The sequence below is a fragment of the Panonychus citri genome, unplaced genomic scaffold (genome assembly GCF_014898815.1).
Source record: "Panonychus citri isolate SS breed McGregor unplaced genomic scaffold, ASM1489881v1 Contig00023, whole genome shotgun sequence".
Lineage (NCBI taxonomy): Eukaryota > Metazoa > Arthropoda > Arachnida > Trombidiformes > Tetranychidae > Panonychus > Panonychus citri.
In genome coordinates, this window is record NW_026515428.1 from 620,218 (window position 1) to 642,403 (window position 22,186).

The following is a 22,186-nucleotide window of genomic DNA, read 5'->3' on the forward strand; positions in this document are numbered from 1 at the left end:
ATGGTGATGATTGTTGGTTGTTTCAATTAATTGGTTTGATTCAAGTTTTAGAAAATTTAATCATTCAAGTTTATTTTGACAAAATTTGGCTGTTTTTGAATAATTAATTGGGTAGAAATTACAACAATTAGTGGAATCTGAAAACAATTGATTATATGAAAAGTTGTTAACAATTGTGATTTAGGAAAATTTAGTTTTGGGTTCAATTGATTTTTTTTTAATTTATTGTGAACACAATTAGTTTTTTATTGATATTGTTTCTTGTTAATTTAATTAATTGTTGTTATTATTTGGAGTATTTAAATTGTTACCACGACGAGTCCCGAAATTTGGTCTCTGACGATTTCTAAATAATGGATTTCGAGCTCGTTGTCGATTGTTATTGTTAATTGTTGCAGTTGATTCGGTTGTTGATGAAGATGTTGATGGGGCTGGAGTTGTGGTTGATGATGGAGGTGAAGGTTGAGAGGATGATGAAGAGGAAGAAGATGAAGATGAAGATGAAGAAGATGATGAGGATGAGGATGAAGATGGAGCTAATTCGTTAATAGGTTGATCATTTGATGAAACAATTGAACTACCTGTTGATTCATTAACAATTTCTCCTGATGAGATGATTGATTCACTTTCTTTTCCTGATGATGAGTTTATTGGTGAAGATGTTGATGATTCCGATGATGATGATGATGATGATGATCCTTGGGGTGATGATGGAGGAGGTGCAGTAGAAGTTGTGGTGGTGGTGGTTGTCGATGTCGATGTTGTGGTTTCATCTTCAACTCGATTTCGTGATCGTGAGAAATTAGGACGAGTTCGAGGTCGAGTTCTAGTTGAACTAAAACTTGATCCTGGTCGACGGAGTAATGATGTTGGACGAGGTGTTGGTGATGAAGAGCCCGATGAACCAATAGGAGATGCAGTTGTTGTAGAAGTTGTTGTGGATGTTGATGTAGTTGTAGTTCTTGGTGTTGTCCTAACAATTGAATTAAATCTACCTCGAGATGAACCAAATCGACGAGGGAAAGACGAAGGTGCTGATGAACTAACAGAAACTACTGGCGATTGTGTAGTTACAACGGGAGGAGAAACTGAAACTGGTGCTTCTCCCGACACAGGAACTAAAGGTTGAGATACTGGTGCCGATTGTGGGGGTTGTGGGGGTTGTGGAGGATTAGAACCATTTCCGATTGATGATGATGGATCAGTTTCGGTAGACGGAGTAGTGATCTTATTAATATCATTTCGATTGGGTCGGTAAGGTCTTCGTAAAGATGAGCCAAAGTTTCGTGGACGAGGTCGAGGTGTTGTTGTGGTTGTGGTTGTGGTCGAAGTGGTTGTAGTAGATGTAGACGATGGGACTAATATCGGTGATGATCTTGGACGATTCAATGGAGTCAAACGATTCGCAGTGTTACCAAATCGACGACGAGCACCATAACCTAATTAAAGATTAATTGATTATAAGAAAACAAAGTTTAATATTAGATTTAAATCATTCATCAAATTATTGCTTCTAAATTAATCCAACGCAGTAAAAGTAATTGTTTCACTTTATTTTTAAATTGAATTTTAATAAACGTGACTCATTCAGAATCTTAATTAATAGGAAATATGATTAATTAATTTACCTGGACGAGCTCTTGGTGCTTCGGTTGTTGTTGTTGTTGATTCTTCAATGGGTATTGATGCTGTTGTAGGAGGAGGAGGTGGTGGAGGTGGTGTTGTTGTTGTGGTCGTAGTTGTGGTTGTGGTTGATGTTGTGCTTGGAGTTAAATCAGATTCTGGATAATCAGATCTAATTGGTTCTGATGGATAATCTAAATTTAAGATGAAAAAATTAAAGTTAATCTTAATTACAGGAAGTAAGTTAAACAATTGAAAGTTGATTTTGATTCACAACTTGAAAAATTTAATTGTTTCCTAATCTTAATATAGATTAGGGATTATTTTAGTTGTTATCCTAAACTCAGTTTGTTGGACTAATTTGTTGGCCAAGATTTTGATTGTTAGATTATCAGTTGATTGATTTGATTTCTGTTTGGTTTAAGAGTGGGATTTTCCGACATTTTATTAAATATACAATCATTATGATCATTAGTAAACTTAATCGTTAATTAGTGCAAATGTTTCATATGAGTGATTTGTCTTAACCATCGGCTTAAGGCTTAATTATGATTGCAAAATTATCATTCAATTAAAGTGTTAAGAGCTTCGATTGGCTTAATAACAAATATTATTAACTAAATCATGTTATCGGAGTAATTAAATACCCTTAAGATCATTTAAACCTTGAAATACTTTCTACAATTAAAAGTTTCATCTGATAATTTGATTAATTAAAGTAAAACAAAAAATTAAATAAAAAATTAAAGATGAAACTTTTTTTTATCGATTGATTTTAATCAAACTTACCGTTTGGTTGAAAATGATTTGATGGTTGATTGTCATTGTGATTGTGATTATGATTATGGTTACGGTTAGAGTTGTAATTACGATTATCATTTAGATTTTCATTATGATTAACAACTTCAGGCTCTAAATACTCATCACGAATATCAGGCGAAGAAGATGAGGACGAAGAGGACGATGAAGATGATGATGAGAAAGAAGAAGAAGAAGAAGAAACCGGAAGAACTGGACTAATAGTGGACGAGAATGATGATGGGAATGGTGGACCAAATGGTAGAGAAGATGAGGGAGAAACAGAAGAAGAAGAAGAAGAAGAAGAAGATGACGAGGAGGAAGAAGAAGAAGAGGGAGATGAATTAGGCCTGAATTGATTGTTCCTTGAATTTAGTCCTTGAATGTGTCCAACGCGAACTGAATCAAATGATGGTCGAGATCCAATGTTAGATCCATAACGGAATACGTTTGGTATTGGGCCTTCATTATTATCGTTGAATGATGAGGAAGAAGAAGAAGAAGAGAATGAAGGTGGAGTGGGAGTGGGAGTGGAAGGAGAAGAGGGTCGAGTAGGAGGGGGTGAGGGTGGAAGAGTAGGTGATGGAGGTGAAGGTGGAGGTTGGAATTGTGATCTTGATCGTGGTCTTGATTGGGGTACAAGTTGAGGTTGTGGCTGTGGTTGTGGTTGGGGTTGGGGTTGGAATTGTGGTTGTGGGAAACGAGAAGCAGGTTGAGTGATGAAAGGCTGAGATTCATCTGGTTGATTAAATGATGGACGAGAATTGAAATAATTATTATTGTTGTCAAATGAATTGAATGATCGAGATGGAGGTCTAATTGTTGTGGAAAATGTCGGAGTAAAGGTCGTTGTTGATGTTGTGGTCGTTGATGGTTGGTCGAGTTGGTGGTGGTTGTGGAAAAGATGAAGGAGATGATCTGATTGGTGGTTGATTATTATTGTTAATTGGATCATAATCTTCGAGACTTGGAATTGTATCTAAATTGGAGTTTAGATTCGAGTTTGAATTTACATTTACATTTCCATTTGGATTTTAGCTACTCGAGTTTTGTTATCATCATCATCGTAATAATAATAATAGTAAATAACGACATCGTCTTTTTTACCAGTGGAATTTGTTGAGGGAGATGATGGAAGAGAAGAGGAAGATGCAGATGAAGGAGGTGGAAGAGCAGAAGGAGAAAGTGAAGGAGAATTGGGAGATGAAACTATTGGTAAATTATCTCGATGATTTGTAATGAATTTAGGATCAGTTGTCGGTTGGAATGGACCAGGAACAGGAGGAGAAGGATAAAAGGATCTTCCATCTGAGAATGATGATGATAAAATCGGAGAAGAGTGAGAATGAGAATGAGAATGAGAGGGAGATGATAATCCTTCCAATGTCGCAATTTCGGCCGGTGATCTACCAGGAACAGCACCAGGAATCGGTGGTGATTGAGGTGGTGGAGGAGGAGATGAGACTGGAGGTTGAAGAGATTGTGGTGGTTTCCATGTGATTGATGATGAATGATGAGGATTCTGATTATTTAAAACGGAAATTACCTGAGGAGGACGAGAGTAAAAGGATGATGAAGATGATGATGGAAAGGAAGATGATGAAGAAGAAGATGAAGATAATCCTCCATCATTAGGTAAATACTGAGGAAATCTACGAATCGATGATGAAATTGGATCATTAGGATCTGGTAAAGAATAACGATTTAAATTGTCATTAAATGGATTATTATTATTATTGTTTAGATTAAATGACGACGATGAAGATGAAGATGATAAAGAAGATGAGGATGAAGGTGATGGATCAAAGCGACGATTAAATGGATTGAATGGAGATGATGATGGAGATTGAAATCGATTAAATTGTGGTAAACAATCAACAATTAATCCAATTGACAAAATACAAAACAAAACAGTTACATTAATAAACGATAAACATTTTGTATCCATTTTCAAAGATCCAAAGATTCAAATTTTAAATTAAATTAACAAAACTGGAAACAAATTAATGAGTAAAACTATTGATACAAAAAGTAATTTAAATAAAAAATATTAATAAAAATCTTTTGATTTATTTGATTATCCAAATGTATTTTGATTGTTACGATGATCGTTGATTAAAATCATTTTGTTGATTGTGATGATTAAAATATTTTGATGAAATGAAATAAAAAATGTGATTGAATCTTATTCTTGATTAAGATTAAGAGAGTGAATATTATCATGAATCATGATGGAAATGATTCAGTGAGAAAGAAAGGGAGAGGATCAGGGAGAGGGAGAAAAGGAGAGAGAAAGAAAGAGAGAGCAGGAGGTAGTCATAACTTCATCATCATCATCATCTTCTTCTTCGTCTTAATCATCATCGTCATAGTGAAAGAGAAAATATTAAATGAAAGAGAGTGAGAGAGTGAGAGGGATGATGATGATTCGTTACTAATCCGATAACGAAGCCGGTTCGAAGACGATAAAAGATGAAGATGAGAAAATGAAGAAGAAGAAGAAAAAAATATTAAGGAAGGACGAGAACATCATCATCAACACAACAACAACAACAACAACAACCAAATACAATATTTAAAGGTAATCATCATCATCTTCATCTTCATCTTCATCATCAACACAACAACAGCAATATTATCATCAACATGATGATGAGTTCGTATTGACGTGGCTTGGCCTAGTTTCTTATTATTTTCGCATTTTTTTTTCTCCATCAAAAAACTTTCATCTTTAACTTTCCTTTTACTTTTTCATGTTAAATTGTTGCTCCATCAAATTTGAAGGTAGGTGCAATTAACCAAACAATGATTATAACTCACAACAATTAACAAATTGCCCACTAAAAAGTGAGAGCAACAACAATTAAATTAACAGCATCACCTTTAAATGAACCTTTTTTGATCATGTTAATCAACACACTCACTCAAAAATATTGAAATGCTGATAGTTGAATAGTAATAATGATTTACAACAATTTAATCAACTGTTTGAAGAATTAAAAATCTTGCAATCAAATCAGATTATGTGTGGATTTACATAAAAAAAATAGTTAATTAGTTTTTGTTAAACTTTTACAATCAGTTAATTGTCTGATGTCTGGGTATTAACAATAAATATATTGTCCAATGATTACAACAATCAATCAACAATTATCGTCGGTCAAAATATCCAATACATTTTGAGAAACTTTTTTTGATTGTGATTAAATTTAATCAAATAAATTGTAAGAAATTAAAAAGTAAACGTTTAATTTGAGGTCAATATAATGTCACGATTAATTGTTATTTTATTCACGATTTAATAACAATTACTGATGAACTAAAATAAAACATTTAACTTGAAATAGATTTAGGGTTGTTAGTTAATCACAATCAAGTAAATTATCATTTAATTTGATTGTTGTAAAAGTCAAGGGTCAGGGTTATTCATATAACTAAGTTTGTATACACTTAATATGGTTGATTGTAATTAATCAATCATAATCACAATCAGCAGACAAACACAGTTGAATTGTAATACAAATATAAATGTATTAATATAATTAATTGTTTGGTTCCTGTAGTTGATTAAATTGTTGCTATAGTTACAATTAGCATGTAAGAATTGATTGTTAACAGTAATTTTGATGTAGACAATTAATATGATGATCTAATCTTTAATTGTTAACTATCATTTTCAATTATCTGGCTTAATTAGTTTATGTTAATCAAGAGAATCCAATTTAAGTTAATCATTTGAATATTAATTGTGAATTTTTTTTTCGCTTCCAAGTCAATATTTTCTTGATTGTTAACCTAATATGGTTTTAATCAACTAACGTTTATTATAATTAATTTAAACTTGACTTAATTATGATGATGATGATGATGATGTTGATTGTTATGACATAACAATTGATTGTTCATATTAATTGTAATTGTTACAATAAAAAAGTTTGACCCTAACATTGAATACAAGGTTAGATCTTTAAATGATTCAATTGAGAAAACTAAATTAAATTAAACTTTTCGATTACAATCAAAACAATTAAGGTGAAAATTAGTCAATTAATACATATAAGGATAATCTTTACAATTAAACTAATTATTACCTCAAGTTATCAACAATTAACAAATTAATAACCAGAATTGAGATTATAATCTTTAATTGTTGGTTTCTTTTGATTGAAAGTAAACATTTGATTAAAAGTTTTAATTGTAATAATTAACCAAACACCCTTGAGAATGGGAAAAAAATAACACAAACCAAATTAACTAAATCATGTTTAATCAAAGTTAATTGTTACTTAGTTAAATTATCATCATTTTATTAATATTTGTAAAGTTAATTATCAACAATATCAGAAAGTTAATTAGTGGTTAATGATTAAAAATTTTGTCTGGAGTAATAAAAACTAATCTTAATCAACGATAACAAGTTGATTGCTGGTAAATCATCAACAGCAAGTGAAATTGATTTAAATTATCAAATTGTATCATTCTTAATTGTTAAAGTTACTTTTTAATGGCCTAAATTAATCAACTAAATCATCAACAATCTAGTAAATGGTCAAATGACCTGTATTTGTATTCAGGATTGTTGGTTAATTATTGATGATCTGATTGTTGATTATGAGGAAGAGCATTTTGATTAACAAGATGAAAATGATGTTAATCGCGCTTTCTGTTGATAATGAGAGTAATTAATTCAGTTCATTTTGTTCACAATTAAGAAAAAGTTAAAATTTCAATAATTTAAATTGTAATGATAACTGTGAATTCAAATATTAATCAACTTTTCAATTTTGTTTCACTTTTATAAATTGTTGATTGTTGTTGTTGTTGTTGATGTTGATCAACATGATAATCATGATTAACTTGAATGATTAACCATCTTATCAAAAATTTAATATAAATATATATCAATCAAATTGAAAGATTAAAACAAATCATAACAACAATCTTTGTTAATCCAATTAATCATTGAAATGATTAAAGGTTAACTGTTGTTTTTAAATTGTTTCCGAGTGTAACAATTAACTGTGGGTACAATTTATGCTTACGGCAATTAAATAAAGATGCTGCTTGATTGTTGTTGTTGTTGTTGATTCAATTATCATTGTTATCAAGTTATGGTGGTTTGTTAATTGAGTTTAAATTGTTGTTGATTGTCCACTCACAATTATAATTATCTTTTCTTGTATTAAATTAACTTAACTAATCTTAAAAACCTTGTATTCAATGTTAGGGTCAAACCTTTGATTATTCAACAACAATTAACAATAGTAGTTTTTAATTTAATTGTGATTTTTATTGTTCAATCCATTGATCTAAATAATTTTAATTCATTTGTTAAATTATCAGCAATCAGAATCAACAATCAATAATAACAACGGTAAATGTTAATCAAAAATGCAAAACCAATTGTTGATATACAATTTGATAAACAATTAACTCCAATTGGTCAACAAAACTAATCAAATTAAATAATAATAACGGTAAATTGTTATCAACCAATAACAATTAAAGTTGATGTTTTTTTTGATGGAAAAGTTGATTTTCCTTTGACAATCAGTGAAACAATTTAACTAATAGTTAATGATGATGACACTGCATGGAAAGTAGTTCATCCGATAATTAAGAATGATAATTGTGATTAAAAGACAAATTATTTACAATAAACTTTAGCGTAGTAATAAATATCCAATATAATTGACAATTTAAATTGTAATCATCTAAATCGACAGCAGAAAAAACCAACAATCAAATTAAGGTCAATTTGTTGTCCTAATGTATTTAAGGTCACTTTCATTTCCATTCACTAGTTAGGGTCATTTTCATTTGAACAAATTAACTGTAATTAGTTTAGATGATTAAAGAGAATGTGATTTAGATGGATAATAATAAAACTATCAATTGTTTCACTTGAAAATTAATCATGATAATCAAACAGCAATTGAAAGGTAAGAAACGACAGTTAATCCATGATAATCAACTGGATTAAAATTGTTACTTTGATTCTTGGTATTGGTCAATTAGTAACAATTTGTTGATTATTTTTGGAATTTTTTTCTACATAAAACTGACCTTGAATAAACTTGCGGACAATTTAATTTGAATCACTTGTAATCATGTACTATTTACGTTCGTATATTCATCATCATCATCATCATCATCCCCTGAACGCCCTTTAAGATTTGCACCTACATTTATAATCCAAAAAAGATGAAAGTTTTTTGATGGAGAAAAAAAAATGCGAAAATAATAAGAAACTAGGCCAAGCCACGTCAATACGAACTCATCATCATGTTGATGATAATATTGCTGTTGTTGTGTTGATGATGAAGATGAAGATGAAGATGATGATGATTACCTTTAAATATTGTATTTGGTTGTTGTTGTTGTTGTGTTGATGATGATGTTCTCGTCCTTCCTTAATATTTTTTTCTTCTTCTTCATTTTCTCATCTTCATCTTTTATCGTCTTCGAACCGGCTTCGTTATCGGATTAGTAACGAATCATCATCATCCCTCTCACTCTCTCACTCTCTTTCATTTAATATTTTCTCTTTCACTATGACGATGATGATTAAGACGAAGAAGAAGATGATGATGATGAAGTTATGACTACCTCCTGCTCTCTCTTTCTCTCTTTCTTTCTCTCTCCTTTTCTCCCTCTCCCTGATCCTCTCCCTTTCTTTCTCACTGAATCATTTCCATCATGATTCATGATAATATTCACTCTCTTAATCTTAATCAAGAATAAGATTCAATCACATTTTTTATTTCATTTCATCAAAATATTTTAATCATCACAATTAACAAAATGATTTTAATCAACGATCATCGTAACAATCAAAATACATTTGGATAATCAAATAAATCAAAAGATTTTTATTAATATTTTTTTATTTAAATTACTTTTTGTATCAATAGTTTTACTCGTTAATTTGTTTCCAGTTTTGTTAATTTAATTTAAAATTTGAATCTTTGGATCTTTGAAAATGGATACAAAATGTTTATCGTTTATTAATGTAACTGTTTTGTTTTGTATTTTGTCAATTGGATTAATTGTTGATTGTTTACCACAATTTAATCGATTTCAATCTCAATCATCATCTCCATTCAATCCATTTAATCGTCGCTTTGATCCATCACCTTCATCCTCATCTTCTTTATCATCTTCATCTTCATCGTCGTCATTTAATCTAAACAATAATAATAATAATCCATTTAATGACAATTTAAATCGTTATTCTTTACCAGATCCTAATGATCCAATTTCATCATCGATTCGTAGATTTCCTCAGTATTTACCTAATGATGGAGGATTATCTTCATCTTCTTCTTCATCATCTTCCTTTCCATCATCATCTTCATCATCCTTTTACTCTCGTCCTCCTCAGGTAATTTCCGTTTTAAATAATCAGAATCCTCATCATTCATCATCAATCACATGGAAACCACCACAATCTCTTCAACCTCCAGTCTCATCTCCTCCTCCACCACCTCAATCACCACCGATTCCTGGTGCTGTTCCTGGTAGATCACCGGCCGAAATTGCGACATTGGAAGGATTATCATCTCCCTCTCATTCTCATTCTTCTCCGATTTTATCATCATCATTCTCAGATGGAAGATCCTTTTATCCTTCTCCTCCTGTTCCTGGTCCATTCCAACCGACAACTGATCCTAAATTCATTACAAATCATCGAGATAATTTACCAATAGTTTCATCTCCCAATTCTCCTTCACTTTCTCCCTCTGCTCTTCCACCTCCTTCATCTGCATCTTCCTCTTCTCTTCCATCATCTCCCTCAACAAATTCCACTGGTAAAAAAGACGATGTCGTTATTTACTATTATTATTATTACGATGATGATGATAACAAAACTCGAGTAGCTAAAATCCAAATGGAAATGTAAATGTAAATTCAAACTCGAATCTAAACTCCAATTTAGATACAATTCCAAGTCTCGAAGATTATGATCCAATTAGCAACAATAATAATCAACCACCAATCAGATCATCTCCTTCATCTTTTCCACAACCACCACCAACTCGACCAACTACATCAACGACCACAACATCAACAACGACCTTTACTCCGACATTTTCCACAACAATTAGACCTCCATCTCGATCATTCAATTCATTTGACAACAATAATAATTATTTCAATTCTCGTCCATCATTTAATCAACCAGATGAATCTCAGCCTTTCATCACTCAACCTGCTTCTCGTTTCCCACAACCACAATTCCAACCCCAACCTCAACCTCGACCCCAACCACAACCACAGCCACAACCTCAACTTGTACCCCAATCAAGACCACGATCAAGATCACAATTCCAACCTCCACCTTCACCTCCATCACCTACTCTTCCACCCTCACCCCCTCCTACTCGACCTTCTTCTCCTCCTCCCACTCCCACTCCACCTTCATTCTCTTCTTCTTCTTCTTCCTCATCATTCAACGATAATAATGAAGGCCCAATACCAAATGTATTCCGTTATGGATCTAACATTGGATCTCGACCATCATTTGATTCAGTTCGCGTTGGACACATTCAAGGACTAAATTCAAGGAACAATCAATTCAGGCCTAATTCATCTCCCTCTTCTTCTTCTTCCTCCTCGTCATCTTCTTCTTCTTCTTCTTCTTCTTCTCTTCCTCTCCCTCATCTTCTCTACCATTTGGTCCACCATTCCCATCATCATTCTCGTCCACTATTAGTCCAGTTCTTCCGGTTTCTTCTTCTTCTTCTTCTTCTTTCTCATCGTCATCTTCATCGTCCTCTTCGTCCTCATCTTCTTCGCCTGATATTCGTGATGAGTATTTAGAGCCTGAAGTTGTTAATCATAATGAAAATCTAAATGATAATCGTAATTACAACTCTAACCGTAACCATAATCATAATCACAATCACAATGACAATCAACCATCAAATCATTTTCAACCAAACGGTAAGTTTGATTAAAATCAATCGATAAAAAAAAGTTTCATCTTTAATTTTTTATTTAATTTTTTGTTTTACTTTAATTAATCAAATTATCAGATGAAACTTTTAATTGTAGAAAGTATTTCAAGGTTTAAATGATCCTAAGGGTATTTAATTACTCCGATAACATGATTTAGTTAATAATATTTGTCATTAAGCCAATCGAAGCTCTTAACACTTTAATTGAATGATAATTTTGCAATCATAATTAAGCCTTAAGCCGATGGTTAAGACAAATCACTCATATGAAACATTACTGAAGTAAAGTAATAAGTTTACTAATGATCATCATGATTTAATATTGATTACAAAGTGTGATTGTAAAGCTTGAAATACCCAAAGTATTACAATTAAGCTCAAGATTTTATTATCATAAGTTTTTTGATTAAGCAAATAAATTAACTACACGATCGATGAGTAAATGAATAACAACCTGATGATCATATAGCGACAATAAAATTGTTTCAAAAAGTAACACAAGGTTAATCAAGTGATGAATAAATTAAAATCAAAATCAATTCATTTCCTGTAATTAACTTTATTTTTTTCATCTTAAATTTAGATTATCCATCAGAACCAATTAGATCTGATTATCCAGAATCTGATTTAACTCCAACGACATTAACTCCAAGCACAACATCAACCACAACCACAACTACGACCACAACAACAACAACACCTCCACCTCCTCCTCCTACAACAGCATCAATACCCATTGAAGAATCAACAACAACAACCGAAGCACCAAGAGCTCGTCCAGGTAAATTAATTAATCATATTTCCTATTAATTAAGATTCTGAATGAGTCACGTTTATTAAAATTCAATTTAAAAATAAAGTGAAACAATTACTTTTACTGCGTTAGATTAATTTAGAAGCAATAATTTGATGAATGATTTAAATCTAATATTAAACTTTGTTTTCTTATAATCAATTAATCTTTAATTAGGTTATGGTGCTCGTCGTCGATTTGGTAACACTGCGAATCGTTTGACTCCATTGAATCGTCCAAGATCATCACCAATATTAGTCCCATCGTCTACATCTACTACAACCACTTCGACCACAACCACAACCACAACAACACCTCGACCTCGTCCACGAAACTTTGGCTCATCTTTACGAAGACCTTACCGACCCAATCGAAATGATATTAATAAGATCACTACTCCGTCTACCGAAACTGATCCATCATCATCAATCGGAAATGGTTCTAATCCTCCACAACCCCCACAATCGGCACCAGTATCTCAACCTTTAGTTCCTGTGTCGGGAGAAGCACCAGTTTCAGTTTCTCCTCCCGTTGTAACTACACAATCGTCAGTAGTTTCTGTTAGTTCATCAGCACCTTCGTCTTTCCCTCGTCGATTTGGTTCATCTCGAGGTAGATTTAATTCAATTGTTAGGACAACACCAAGAACTACAACTACATCAACATCCACAACAACTTCTACAACAACCGCATCTCCTATTGGTTCATCGGGCTCTTCATCACCAACACCTCGTCCAACATCATTACTCCGTCGACCAGGATCAAGTTTTAGTTCAACTAGAACTCGACCTCGAACTCGTCCTAATTTCTCACGATCACGAAATCGAGTTGAAGATGAAACCACAACATCGACATCGACAACCACCACCACCACAACTTCTACTGCACCTCCTCCTTCATCACCCCAAGGATCATCATCATCATCGGAATCATCAACATCTTCACCAATAAACTCATCATCAGGAAAAGAAAGTGAATCAATCATCTCATCAGGAGAAATTGTTAATGAATCAACAGGTAGTTCAATTGTTTCATCAAATGATCAACCTATTAACGAATTAGCTCCATCTTCATCTTCATCCTCATCATCTTCATCATCCTCTCAACCTTCACCTTCACCTCCATCATCAACCACAACTCCAGCCCCATCAACATCTTCATCAACAACCGAATCAACTGCAACAATTAACAATAACAATCGACAACGAGCTCGAAATCCATTATTTAGAAATCGTCAGAGACCAAATTTCGGGACTCGTCGTGGTAACAATTTAAATACTCCAAATAATAACAACAATTAATTAAATTAACAAGAAACAATATCAATAAAAAACTAATTGTGTTCACAATAAATTAAAAAAAAATCAATTGAACCCAAAACTAAATTTTCCTAAATCACAATTGTTAACAACTTTTCATATAATCAATTGTTTTCAGATTCCACTAATTGTAATTCCAATCGTACTCGATAATCACTATGTTATCCATCATTGAATTAATTGTTACATTCATCCTCATTTCTCAATAAGATCAAACATTTGCCATAATTTGATATGAAAATTAAACTAATTGTAACATAAAAATCACATTATTTTCACCCATTAAATTGTTATTTCAATAATTTACACATGATTGGATATTTTTTTATCAATTGAATTTTAATTTAAGCTATTCAACAATCAAAGTTCAATTAAATCAACTTCGAGCATTTAAATCATATTATTTATATTAAACAGCAATAGAATTGATTGCATTTGTGAATATATATATTGGATTGCAGAGAGAAAGGTTGAGTCTGTGAAGATGTTGATTGAAATGATTAAGAACTTATTAGCTTTAAATTGCAAGGCTAACAGATTAATCAATTAAATAATCCATGCAATGTAATCATATATAAAAAATATTCACAGAATCAAAATTTCCAGCTAATAGATTTGGACAGTTTCCCATTTTGAGTAACCTTTTCAATGTTAGTCCAATTTAACAGAGTCAATTAATCAATTAACTTATAATCACCAAACATATAAATTGGTGATGATCGAATGTAATATTTAACCATTTTCATCTTTTCCATAATTTCTCAATGAAAAAGTGAATAAATATAACAGGATAGAAGAAAAAAGAAGAAGAAAAAGAAGCCAATCGGTAGTTTCATCAATGACCAGGAGAAAAAGATAGAGTTTAAAAAGAAATTGTAACATTGAAGTTCAGTGCAAACTAGAAAAAGAAAGGGAAACAATCAATTAATCCTCCACTTTGTAAAGAATATCAGTGATTAGTTATCGGTAGTTTCGTTATGACATATTATCGTCCATTTTCAAATGTTTTGTATATACAGAATATTAAGAATTCTGATCTTTGGTGGTGGGTTTGGTAGCTCGTTTTGAAATCGATGGCAAAGAGATACTTTCTGATTCACTTAAATCTGAACCACCTTCGATCAATGGATCATCCATAACGGAGGTTGGAGGCACTGGACTAGTTGTATCCATTTGATGATCACTAGAATAAGAATCATCAGTATCATGATGATCATCTAGATAATTTAATTGTTCTGTTGATACTTTAGAGGAAGAAGAAGGTGACTGGTGGTAATGGTGAGCTGAAAGGTAATTTTGATGTGGATGATGATGGTGTTGTTGTTGTTGTTGATGATGGCTAGAGTGGGATGAGCTTGGTGAAAAACCCCGATTCTTTCTTGGAGATGGTGTTTTACAAAGTCTTTCTTTGAGTGCTTGTTCAGTAAAATGTTGAAATCCTTCTCGTAGGATTGGCGTTGATACAGGAGTAGCAGGTAGACTTGAACGAAACATTGTACCTTTTGGTAAACCTGGATAAGCGACTCCATTTAAACCAAGTAAGAAAGCATCGGTGTGTAATTTTTGTAAATGTCGAAATCTAGAACTAAACATATTGGAAAGAAAAATACCAGAACTACTTCGACGACCAGAGAGCATTAATTTAGATGGATGAGGAAGGGTTGCTGATGAACCTGGTGGAGCTGGAACAGCAAATTCTCCCGTATGTGAACGTAAACCAAGACCACGATTAAGAACCATTCCTTGCACTGTTCGAGTAAGACCTAAAGGTGATGGAGCAAAACGACCTCCACTACTACTTGCACGACTATTGCACCGGCTATTATCTGCAGAAGGTAATTCTTCATCAACCTCCATCTTAAATAAAATGTTTTTATCCAATTACTATTATCTAATAAAATTAAATATTGGCCAATAATAGTTCTTCTTCCTCCTCCTTTAAATCACCTCAACCAGAAAAGACATAAACAGACAACAAATATGGTAGAGTCTTGAAAGAGCAGCAACAGAAAAAGAGAATGAGAAAAAAAGAGAAAGAGATCACCTCCAAATATGGAACGTTATGAATTGATCTTATCCTCCTTCATAGCCAAAGAAAACGCATATAAGACAACGCCGACGAAATAGAGAACATAAATAAAAGAAAATATAATAAAAAAAGAGAACAATTAAAAAATTATAGCCCAATAAACAATCAAAACAAAAAGAAAAGAAAAGCAAAAAAAAAAGGTTACTCACACTTTCTGAGCTCACAAAGATTAACCAATTTGTCCATGATCGACATTCACCATGTAGTTAATTGTACAAAGCTAATCAACTGACAAAGGGTAACGACAATTTAAATAAATGAAAAGTAGTGAAAACAATTAAATATCAATTTAAATTGTCCAACAAATGATCAAGATCCATGTTGAATTAATTGTTGGTAGAAAAATTTTTCCTTCCATTGCGCCGAATCAGAAAGACTATTGATTTGAGCGCTAATGTTAAATCAATTTTTCATTTTCTTTTCTAAATTGTGACCAATTTTTATTCCAAATTAAATTGTTTAATTCTTTGTGACAATTAACTTTGATTTGGTTGATTCTCCGTTTAAATGATCAACTTAAGGATAGAGAAATGGTTATTCAATAAATTCTGTAAGTAAAGATGATAATTGATTGATCGTTTTGATTGGAAAATTAAAAATAGATTTTAATTTTTTTTTCTCTTAGGCCTTTGGATCAATCAAATTGACTCAATGAAAGAATTTAAATTTTCTTTTCTCTTGTGGCGATGATAATTGTTAACAGTTTAACTTGATTCTTTCATTGTATAATTTGTGTGTGTGGTTTAATCTGTTAAGATGATTATTATGGTTCGATTCATGGTTGTGTAATCGTTTAATTTACCATTACATTAACTCTACATGTTATCATTTCGGTTTACCTGATGATGGTTTTTACGTAATTACAGTTGTTACCATAATCTGTTGGTGTAGTTTTCTTCGTATTGAAGGTGGTAACTATCGATTCTCACTTTTTACACCATATAACAAGGAAGATATTATATTGATTTCGCTGATGATGTCCCTGTAAATTGGAAAATTTTGTCTCATTCATTGCAATCAGAAAAACCGTAAAAACCTGTTATTAATTTTTTACTTTGTTCCTTTTCTTTTCCTTTTTCAAATTCTCTTTTCTTTTTTCTCTTCTCTCTATTTTCCCTCCCTCACTCTCTCTCTCTCTTCATCTCTTATATAACACCCATCATGATCAGGTGAGAACCATTCAGTAATCAGTCATACTCACAAGGAGAGAGAGAGAGAAAGAGAGGGAGAGAGAGTAAAAAAGTGAAAGAGAAAATGAGAGATTGAAAAAGGAAAATTTGTCACAATAATTAGAATTTAGTGTTTTCTCCATTCACCTTTTTTTCTATTCTAATTTAAAATTCTATTGTTTAATCACCTTTAGACTATATTCCATTGGCATCGTGATGATTATTCTGACAAACTAAACCTTCATCTTTGTTTATATTCTTCATCTTCATCACAACAACAAAAAATCTGAAATTCAGTTATCGCCATCATCTTACCTGCAGTTCTTGGTTTTAATTAGTTCCATAAATCATGAAGGTAAATCGTCTCTTTTATTTTTCTTTTCATCTCCATTAATTCTTTGATTCTCTTCCCAATTAATATTCCTTAGTTTTTCCTTGTTCCTTTTTTTCAATTGACCATTTCTCCCTTTTTCCTTCCAATCTTTTAATATCTCTATTTATTACCATGGCCTTTGTATCTATTTTATTCCTATGAGTTAATCTTTTATTTATTTATTTCCTCCTTTGATTTTCTCTCTCTCTCTCTCTCTTTCTCTCTACAATTAGATTGTTAATAGCGAAGTCAGAAGATATCCATCGTTTGTGAAAATCGTTGAAGTTTCTCCTCGTGATGGTCTACAAAATGAGAAACAACCAATACCCACTCACATCAAGACCGAATTTATCAACAAATTAAGTGAAACTGGTGTTAAAGTGGTTGAGGTGACATCGTTTGTCTCACCAAAATGGGTACCACAAATGGCCGATCACATGCAAGTTTATTCCAATATTCGTAAATGTGAAAGTGTCGATTACACCGTCTTAGTCCCTAACATGCATGGACTAGAAAATGCGCTTAAACTTGGTGTCAAGGAAATCGCAGTATTTGGAGCTGCTTCCGACCTTTTTAGCAAGTAATAATTCCTACGACTATTGGCAACTTTTTTCCCTCTAAAAATTTATTCTTTTCCCTTTTCATCTCTCTTTCTCTCTCACCTTTTCCCTACCTAATTAACTAGTCATTCACATTTAATGATTTTTTCTCTCTCTCTCCCTTTCTTTCTTATTCTTGTCTTGTCTTCTTCTTCTTCTTCTTTTCCTTGATCTCTCGATGGATAATTTGTTTCCCATTGGATTTTCCCACTTTACCTGAAATTTCAGAAAAAATACAAACTGCACCTTGGTTCAAAATCTAACACGAATGGAACAGGTAGCCAAATATGCCATCAAAAAGGGATTAAAAGTACGAGGGTGAGTTATTTTATCCTTCCGTCATCGTCATATTATCGTTTTTGGCTCTGCCTCGTTAACCACCCAGAAAATAACCTCGAATTTGTCCCTGTAACAAGAAACCAAATGAACCGTCTCATGGGTATCATTCATTTTTTTCTCACTACGATTCTGATTACCTGTTTATCATTGAGACTAAAATCCAAAGTCAATAACTTTCTAAATCTAGATGATTTTCTCTCTCTCCTCTCTCATTCTCTCTCCTGTTAGTACTTTTTTGTTTCAATTTTGTTCAATTTGTCTTTTTAAGGTCAAACTTTTGTTCTATCGTTTCGATAATTTTCCCTTCTTTCTAATGACTTAAATTACTGAAAAAAACAGATAATGTTGATTGAAATTATTCAGACACTTAGCTTGAAAACGAAAGGTTGATTTAGGCTCTCGACAATCACGCGTCAAAGTTTAAAGGGAAGTAAATTGTAATTAATTTAGTGTATCATTTATAAATGAGAGTGAGATACTTAAAAGCCTTGACCTAACACTCCAACCTAAAGGCGATGACGTTTCTGATTGTTTTGATCTGATTTGATTCTTCAAAATCTTTTAACTAGTATAACTATTGTGAAAATAAAACATCAACAACAATTTAATCTTTGTTTACCTCTTTACGAGTGTGATCATTTTCTCAGACAGAAAATTAGATTATACATCAAACAAATAGTATTTAAATCAGATCAATGTTAACTCAACACAATCAGAATGGTAATTACACAAATTACAAATTTACTACGATACTGACTCATTTTGTAATTTCCTTGAATATTTGCATTGATTTCTCATTAACGACTAATTAATGTTTGTTTTTTTCTCTTTTTTTCAATCATCTAATTAGGTACATTTCTTGTTGTCTTGGTTGTCCATATGAAGGACCAATTCCGCCAGAAAGAGTCGCAGAAATGGCTTATCGCTTATATTCAGTAGGTTGTTATGAAATATCATTAGGGGATACAATCGGTGTTGGAAATCCTTCTTCCATGAGAGCCTTGATTGAAACGGTTTCAGCATTGATTCCGTTAGAGGCAATTGCTGTTCATTGTCACGATACTTATGGTCAAGCATTGGCGAACATACTTTCAGCGATAGAGTGTGGTACGTTATTGTAAATTGTTCCAAGTGAAAGTTTCTAATAATTTGTTTCAATAAATTTAAATTGTTGTATATCAGGTGTTACTACCGTGGATGCATCGGTTGCTGGCTTAGGAGGCTGTCCCTTTGCCAAAGGTGCCACTGGTAATGTTGCCACTGAAGATGTGATATATATGTTAACAGGTATGGGCATCGAAACGGGTGTCGATATGGACGGACTTTTACAGGCCTCTGAGTTCATTTGTGCCGCACTTGGCCGGGAAACTTCATCCAAAGTGGGCAAAGCGCTTTTGGCAAAGAGGAAAGAAGTTGATTACGATATTTGAGGTCTTTGAATTAAAGAAACAAAATCAGTGTATTTAAAACATAGAAATGGTCAACTGATGATTGTTATTTTTGTCCAATTCGAGAATTGATTGTCCCCTTATATATATTTTTCTCATTCTTTCCTGATGTTTACTTGTCGACGAGATTTATTTTATCAACTGGAATATTTTCTTTCATTAATCATCTGTTGACTATTCTAAATGATACTCAATTTTTATATACAAATGGTTCAGATTCAGTTAAAAAAAACAACATCAATCTGACAAAAATATCACGAAATCTAGTGATCAATCTTGCTGGAGATTTAATTTGAATTTTAAATTTTTGGAAAAATTTATCAAATTGTTTTGATCTAAATTCAATTGTCAACAGTTTTTAAAACATTAATTGTTATTGTCAAATTGTTTTCTCTCCAACAGCTAAATTATTTTCCAATTTGGATTATTATTATTCTTTTGCGATATTATTAATATGGATAAGGAAAAGAAGACAACAATTTAACAAGATTTTAATTGTAACTTTTAGAAATCATGAGAAGATGCGTTAAAAAGTTACAAACCAAACTCCTTTAAATTGTACCAAATTAGCACAATAAATCAGTTCCCATGTCAAAATTTGAATCAAACTATTTATTGATAACTTATCTTCTAAATTGTTCCATTAAATATGGTTAATTAGAAAAAAATTTATTCTAAATTCCATTTGAATTACGCGCTCGTTTTTTTCTTCTTTTCCATTGGTCATAAGAAATGAATTCAATTCTTAAAGTTGTTTACAAAATTATTTCGTTTCCTTGTCTAGTTTGTTAATTGTCGACGTTAATTGTTTTTCCTTTACTGTCATGGCTTCGTTTCTTAATAAAGTTGCTTTAATTACAGGTGATTATTGATTTTTGCTTCGTTGATATGATCAGTCTAATTGTTTTTCTTTCCATTTCAATTAGGAGCTTCTTCTGGTATTGGTAAAGGTGTTGCCTTACATTTAGCATCTCTTGGTTGCTCCTTATCACTTTCTGGTCGTAATCGGGATAATCTCAATGATACCCGATTAAAATGTCTCGAATCAAGTAAAGGATTAGTGAAAGAAGATCAAATAATTGTCGTTGAAGGAGATCTGATTGATGAGGCAAATCGTATTAACCTTGTTAGTAAAACTCTTGCTCATTTTGGTAAGATTGATATTTTGGTAAGTTTTATAATATCAAATTGTGATGGTTAATTTGGTTTAACTTTCCTATAAAATACATGACTTAATCTAATCTTATTCTCATTAATCAATTAATCAATTAACAGGTAAATAGTGCTGGTATCATTGCTAAAGGAAATGTTGATGTTACCCCACTTGATGTTTGGGATAAAATTATGGATGTTAACGTTAAATCAGTTTTCCATTTGATGCAATTAACGATTCCACATTTAAAGAAAACAAAAGGAAACATTGTCAATGTCTCAAGTGTTAATGGATTAAGAGCTGTAATTACAATTCTATTAATATTTCCATCTTGTCATCTTGATAATTAATGCAATTTGATATAATTAACTTAATTGTTAACCATTAACCTTTAACATTTTTCTTTGGGGTTTTAACAGTTTGCTGGAGTTGCTGCTTATTGTGTCAGTAAATCAGCCGTTGATCAATTAACCAGAAATGCTGCATTAGGTAAGTAATATTTGTCTTTTATTTTAATTGTTTAGTATTAATTAGTTATCTACCGAATAGATTTAGTAATACAAATTGATCCCGTTTAATTTGTTTTCTTTTTCTCTATCAAAATGAGAAAACCTTACAGTGTTTCCGACTTGAAGAAAACAAACTTTCAAGCTCAAGGGTCCGAAGTCCCAAACAATTGATCACAATTAAAAACCAACTAAATTCATTTGGTTTCTTCAATCGGTAAACACTGTAAACAGAAAATCAACTGAACAATTATCATTTTATTTTCCCAGAACTTGCTGCTGATGGAGTTAGAGTCAATGCTGTAAAGTAAGTAACGATTAAGAAACAATTAATTACTCTATTAATATTGATAATTAAAAAACTTTCTCCCACCTTATTGCTTTTCTAGTCCTGGTGTAATAGTCACTGATATCCACAAAAGAGGTGGGATGAATGATCAGGAATATGCTGCGGTTAGTTGATTAATTGTTTTCTAATTCTATTGATCCAATTGTTAATTATAATCATAAATTTCTCTTGATTGTATTTTAATTTAGTTTCTTGAAAAATCCAAAACCACTCATCCTCTTGGACGACCTGGAACCGTTGATGAAGTCGCTCGTGCGATCCGATTCTTAGCCGATAATCAAGATTCATCATTCATCACCGGTGTAACTTTATCAGTTGACGGTGGACGTAATCTTGTTTGCCCACGATAATTAACTAATTGTTAAACTCTGTTAACCAATGTTACTTTGATATGATCACGATAATTGCGAATCATTTGATTTCAATTTCCTTCCCTGTTGCTGTTATCCAATTGATTGAAATTAAGGTTAATTACATAACCTGATGGTTAATCTTTTGTTTAATTTTGATTCCTACAATTTCCCATGGTTTATATGATCAATAAATTACCTGGAGAGATGAAAACAATTAATGATTAATTTAAATTGTGATTGAATCCAGTGTGGGAGGAAAAATATTGCTGCTTTATAATGATAACTTTCAATACTTTAAGGTTAAAGGTGAGAATC

At 32.0% G+C, this 22,186-nt stretch overlaps 4 protein-coding genes and 1 pseudogene across 5 annotated transcripts; 3 read left to right on the plus strand and 2 right to left on the minus strand.

Moving 5' to 3' along the window:
* Nucleotides 1-7: 7 nt before the first annotated feature.
* LOC128396622 (mucin-5AC-like) lies at nt 8-4,738 on the minus strand (annotated as a pseudogene).
* Nucleotides 4,739-9,025: 4,287 nt separating this feature from the next.
* LOC128395680 (mucin-5AC-like) lies at nt 9,026-13,756 on the plus strand. Its single transcript, XM_053356144.1, is given in 5 exon segments — nt 9,026-10,306; nt 10,309-11,142; nt 11,145-11,367; nt 11,965-12,162; nt 12,352-13,756. Coding segments are annotated over 5 exon segments (3,282 nt in total). The 5' UTR covers nt 9,026-9,403; the 3' UTR covers nt 13,476-13,756.
* A 55-nt stretch (nt 13,757-13,811) lies between these two features.
* On the minus strand, nt 13,812-15,888 carry LOC128395622 (uncharacterized). Its single transcript, XM_053356088.1, has 2 exons — nt 15,732-15,888; nt 13,812-15,574 (listed from the first exon to the last, which is right to left on the minus strand). The coding sequence occupies exon 2, from the start codon at nt 15,348-15,350 to the stop codon at nt 14,517-14,519; it is 834 nt and encodes a 277-aa protein (XP_053212063.1). The 5' UTR covers nt 15,351-15,574; nt 15,732-15,888; the 3' UTR covers nt 13,812-14,516.
* A 105-nt stretch (nt 15,889-15,993) lies between these two features.
* LOC128395609 (hydroxymethylglutaryl-CoA lyase, mitochondrial-like) lies at nt 15,994-20,107 on the plus strand. Of its 2 annotated transcripts, XM_053356066.1 has the most exons (7): nt 15,994-16,132; nt 16,208-16,610; nt 16,946-17,106; nt 17,358-17,704; nt 17,952-18,041; nt 18,913-19,169; nt 19,245-20,107. In XM_053356066.1, exons 3-7 carry the CDS (start codon nt 17,101-17,103, stop codon nt 19,490-19,492), a joined length of 948 nt encoding a protein of 315 aa, XP_053212041.1. In that variant the 5' UTR covers nt 15,994-16,132; nt 16,208-16,610; nt 16,946-17,100; the 3' UTR covers nt 19,493-20,107. The 2 variants fall into 2 exon arrangements, with proteins under 2 accessions (XP_053212041.1, XP_053212050.1); XM_053356075.1 differs by lacking the exons at nt 15,994-16,132; nt 16,208-16,610 and adding an exon at nt 16,635-16,751.
* A 116-nt stretch (nt 20,108-20,223) lies between these two features.
* On the plus strand, nt 20,224-22,089 carry LOC128395631 (3-oxoacyl-[acyl-carrier-protein] reductase FabG-like). The gene is made up of 7 exons (XM_053356099.1): nt 20,224-20,371; nt 20,437-20,678; nt 20,786-20,965; nt 21,083-21,152; nt 21,440-21,476; nt 21,559-21,622; nt 21,707-22,089. Exons 1-7 carry the CDS (start codon nt 20,335-20,337, stop codon nt 21,866-21,868), a joined length of 792 nt encoding a protein of 263 aa, XP_053212074.1. The 5' UTR covers nt 20,224-20,334; the 3' UTR covers nt 21,869-22,089.
* Nucleotides 22,090-22,186: the final 97 nt, after the last annotated feature.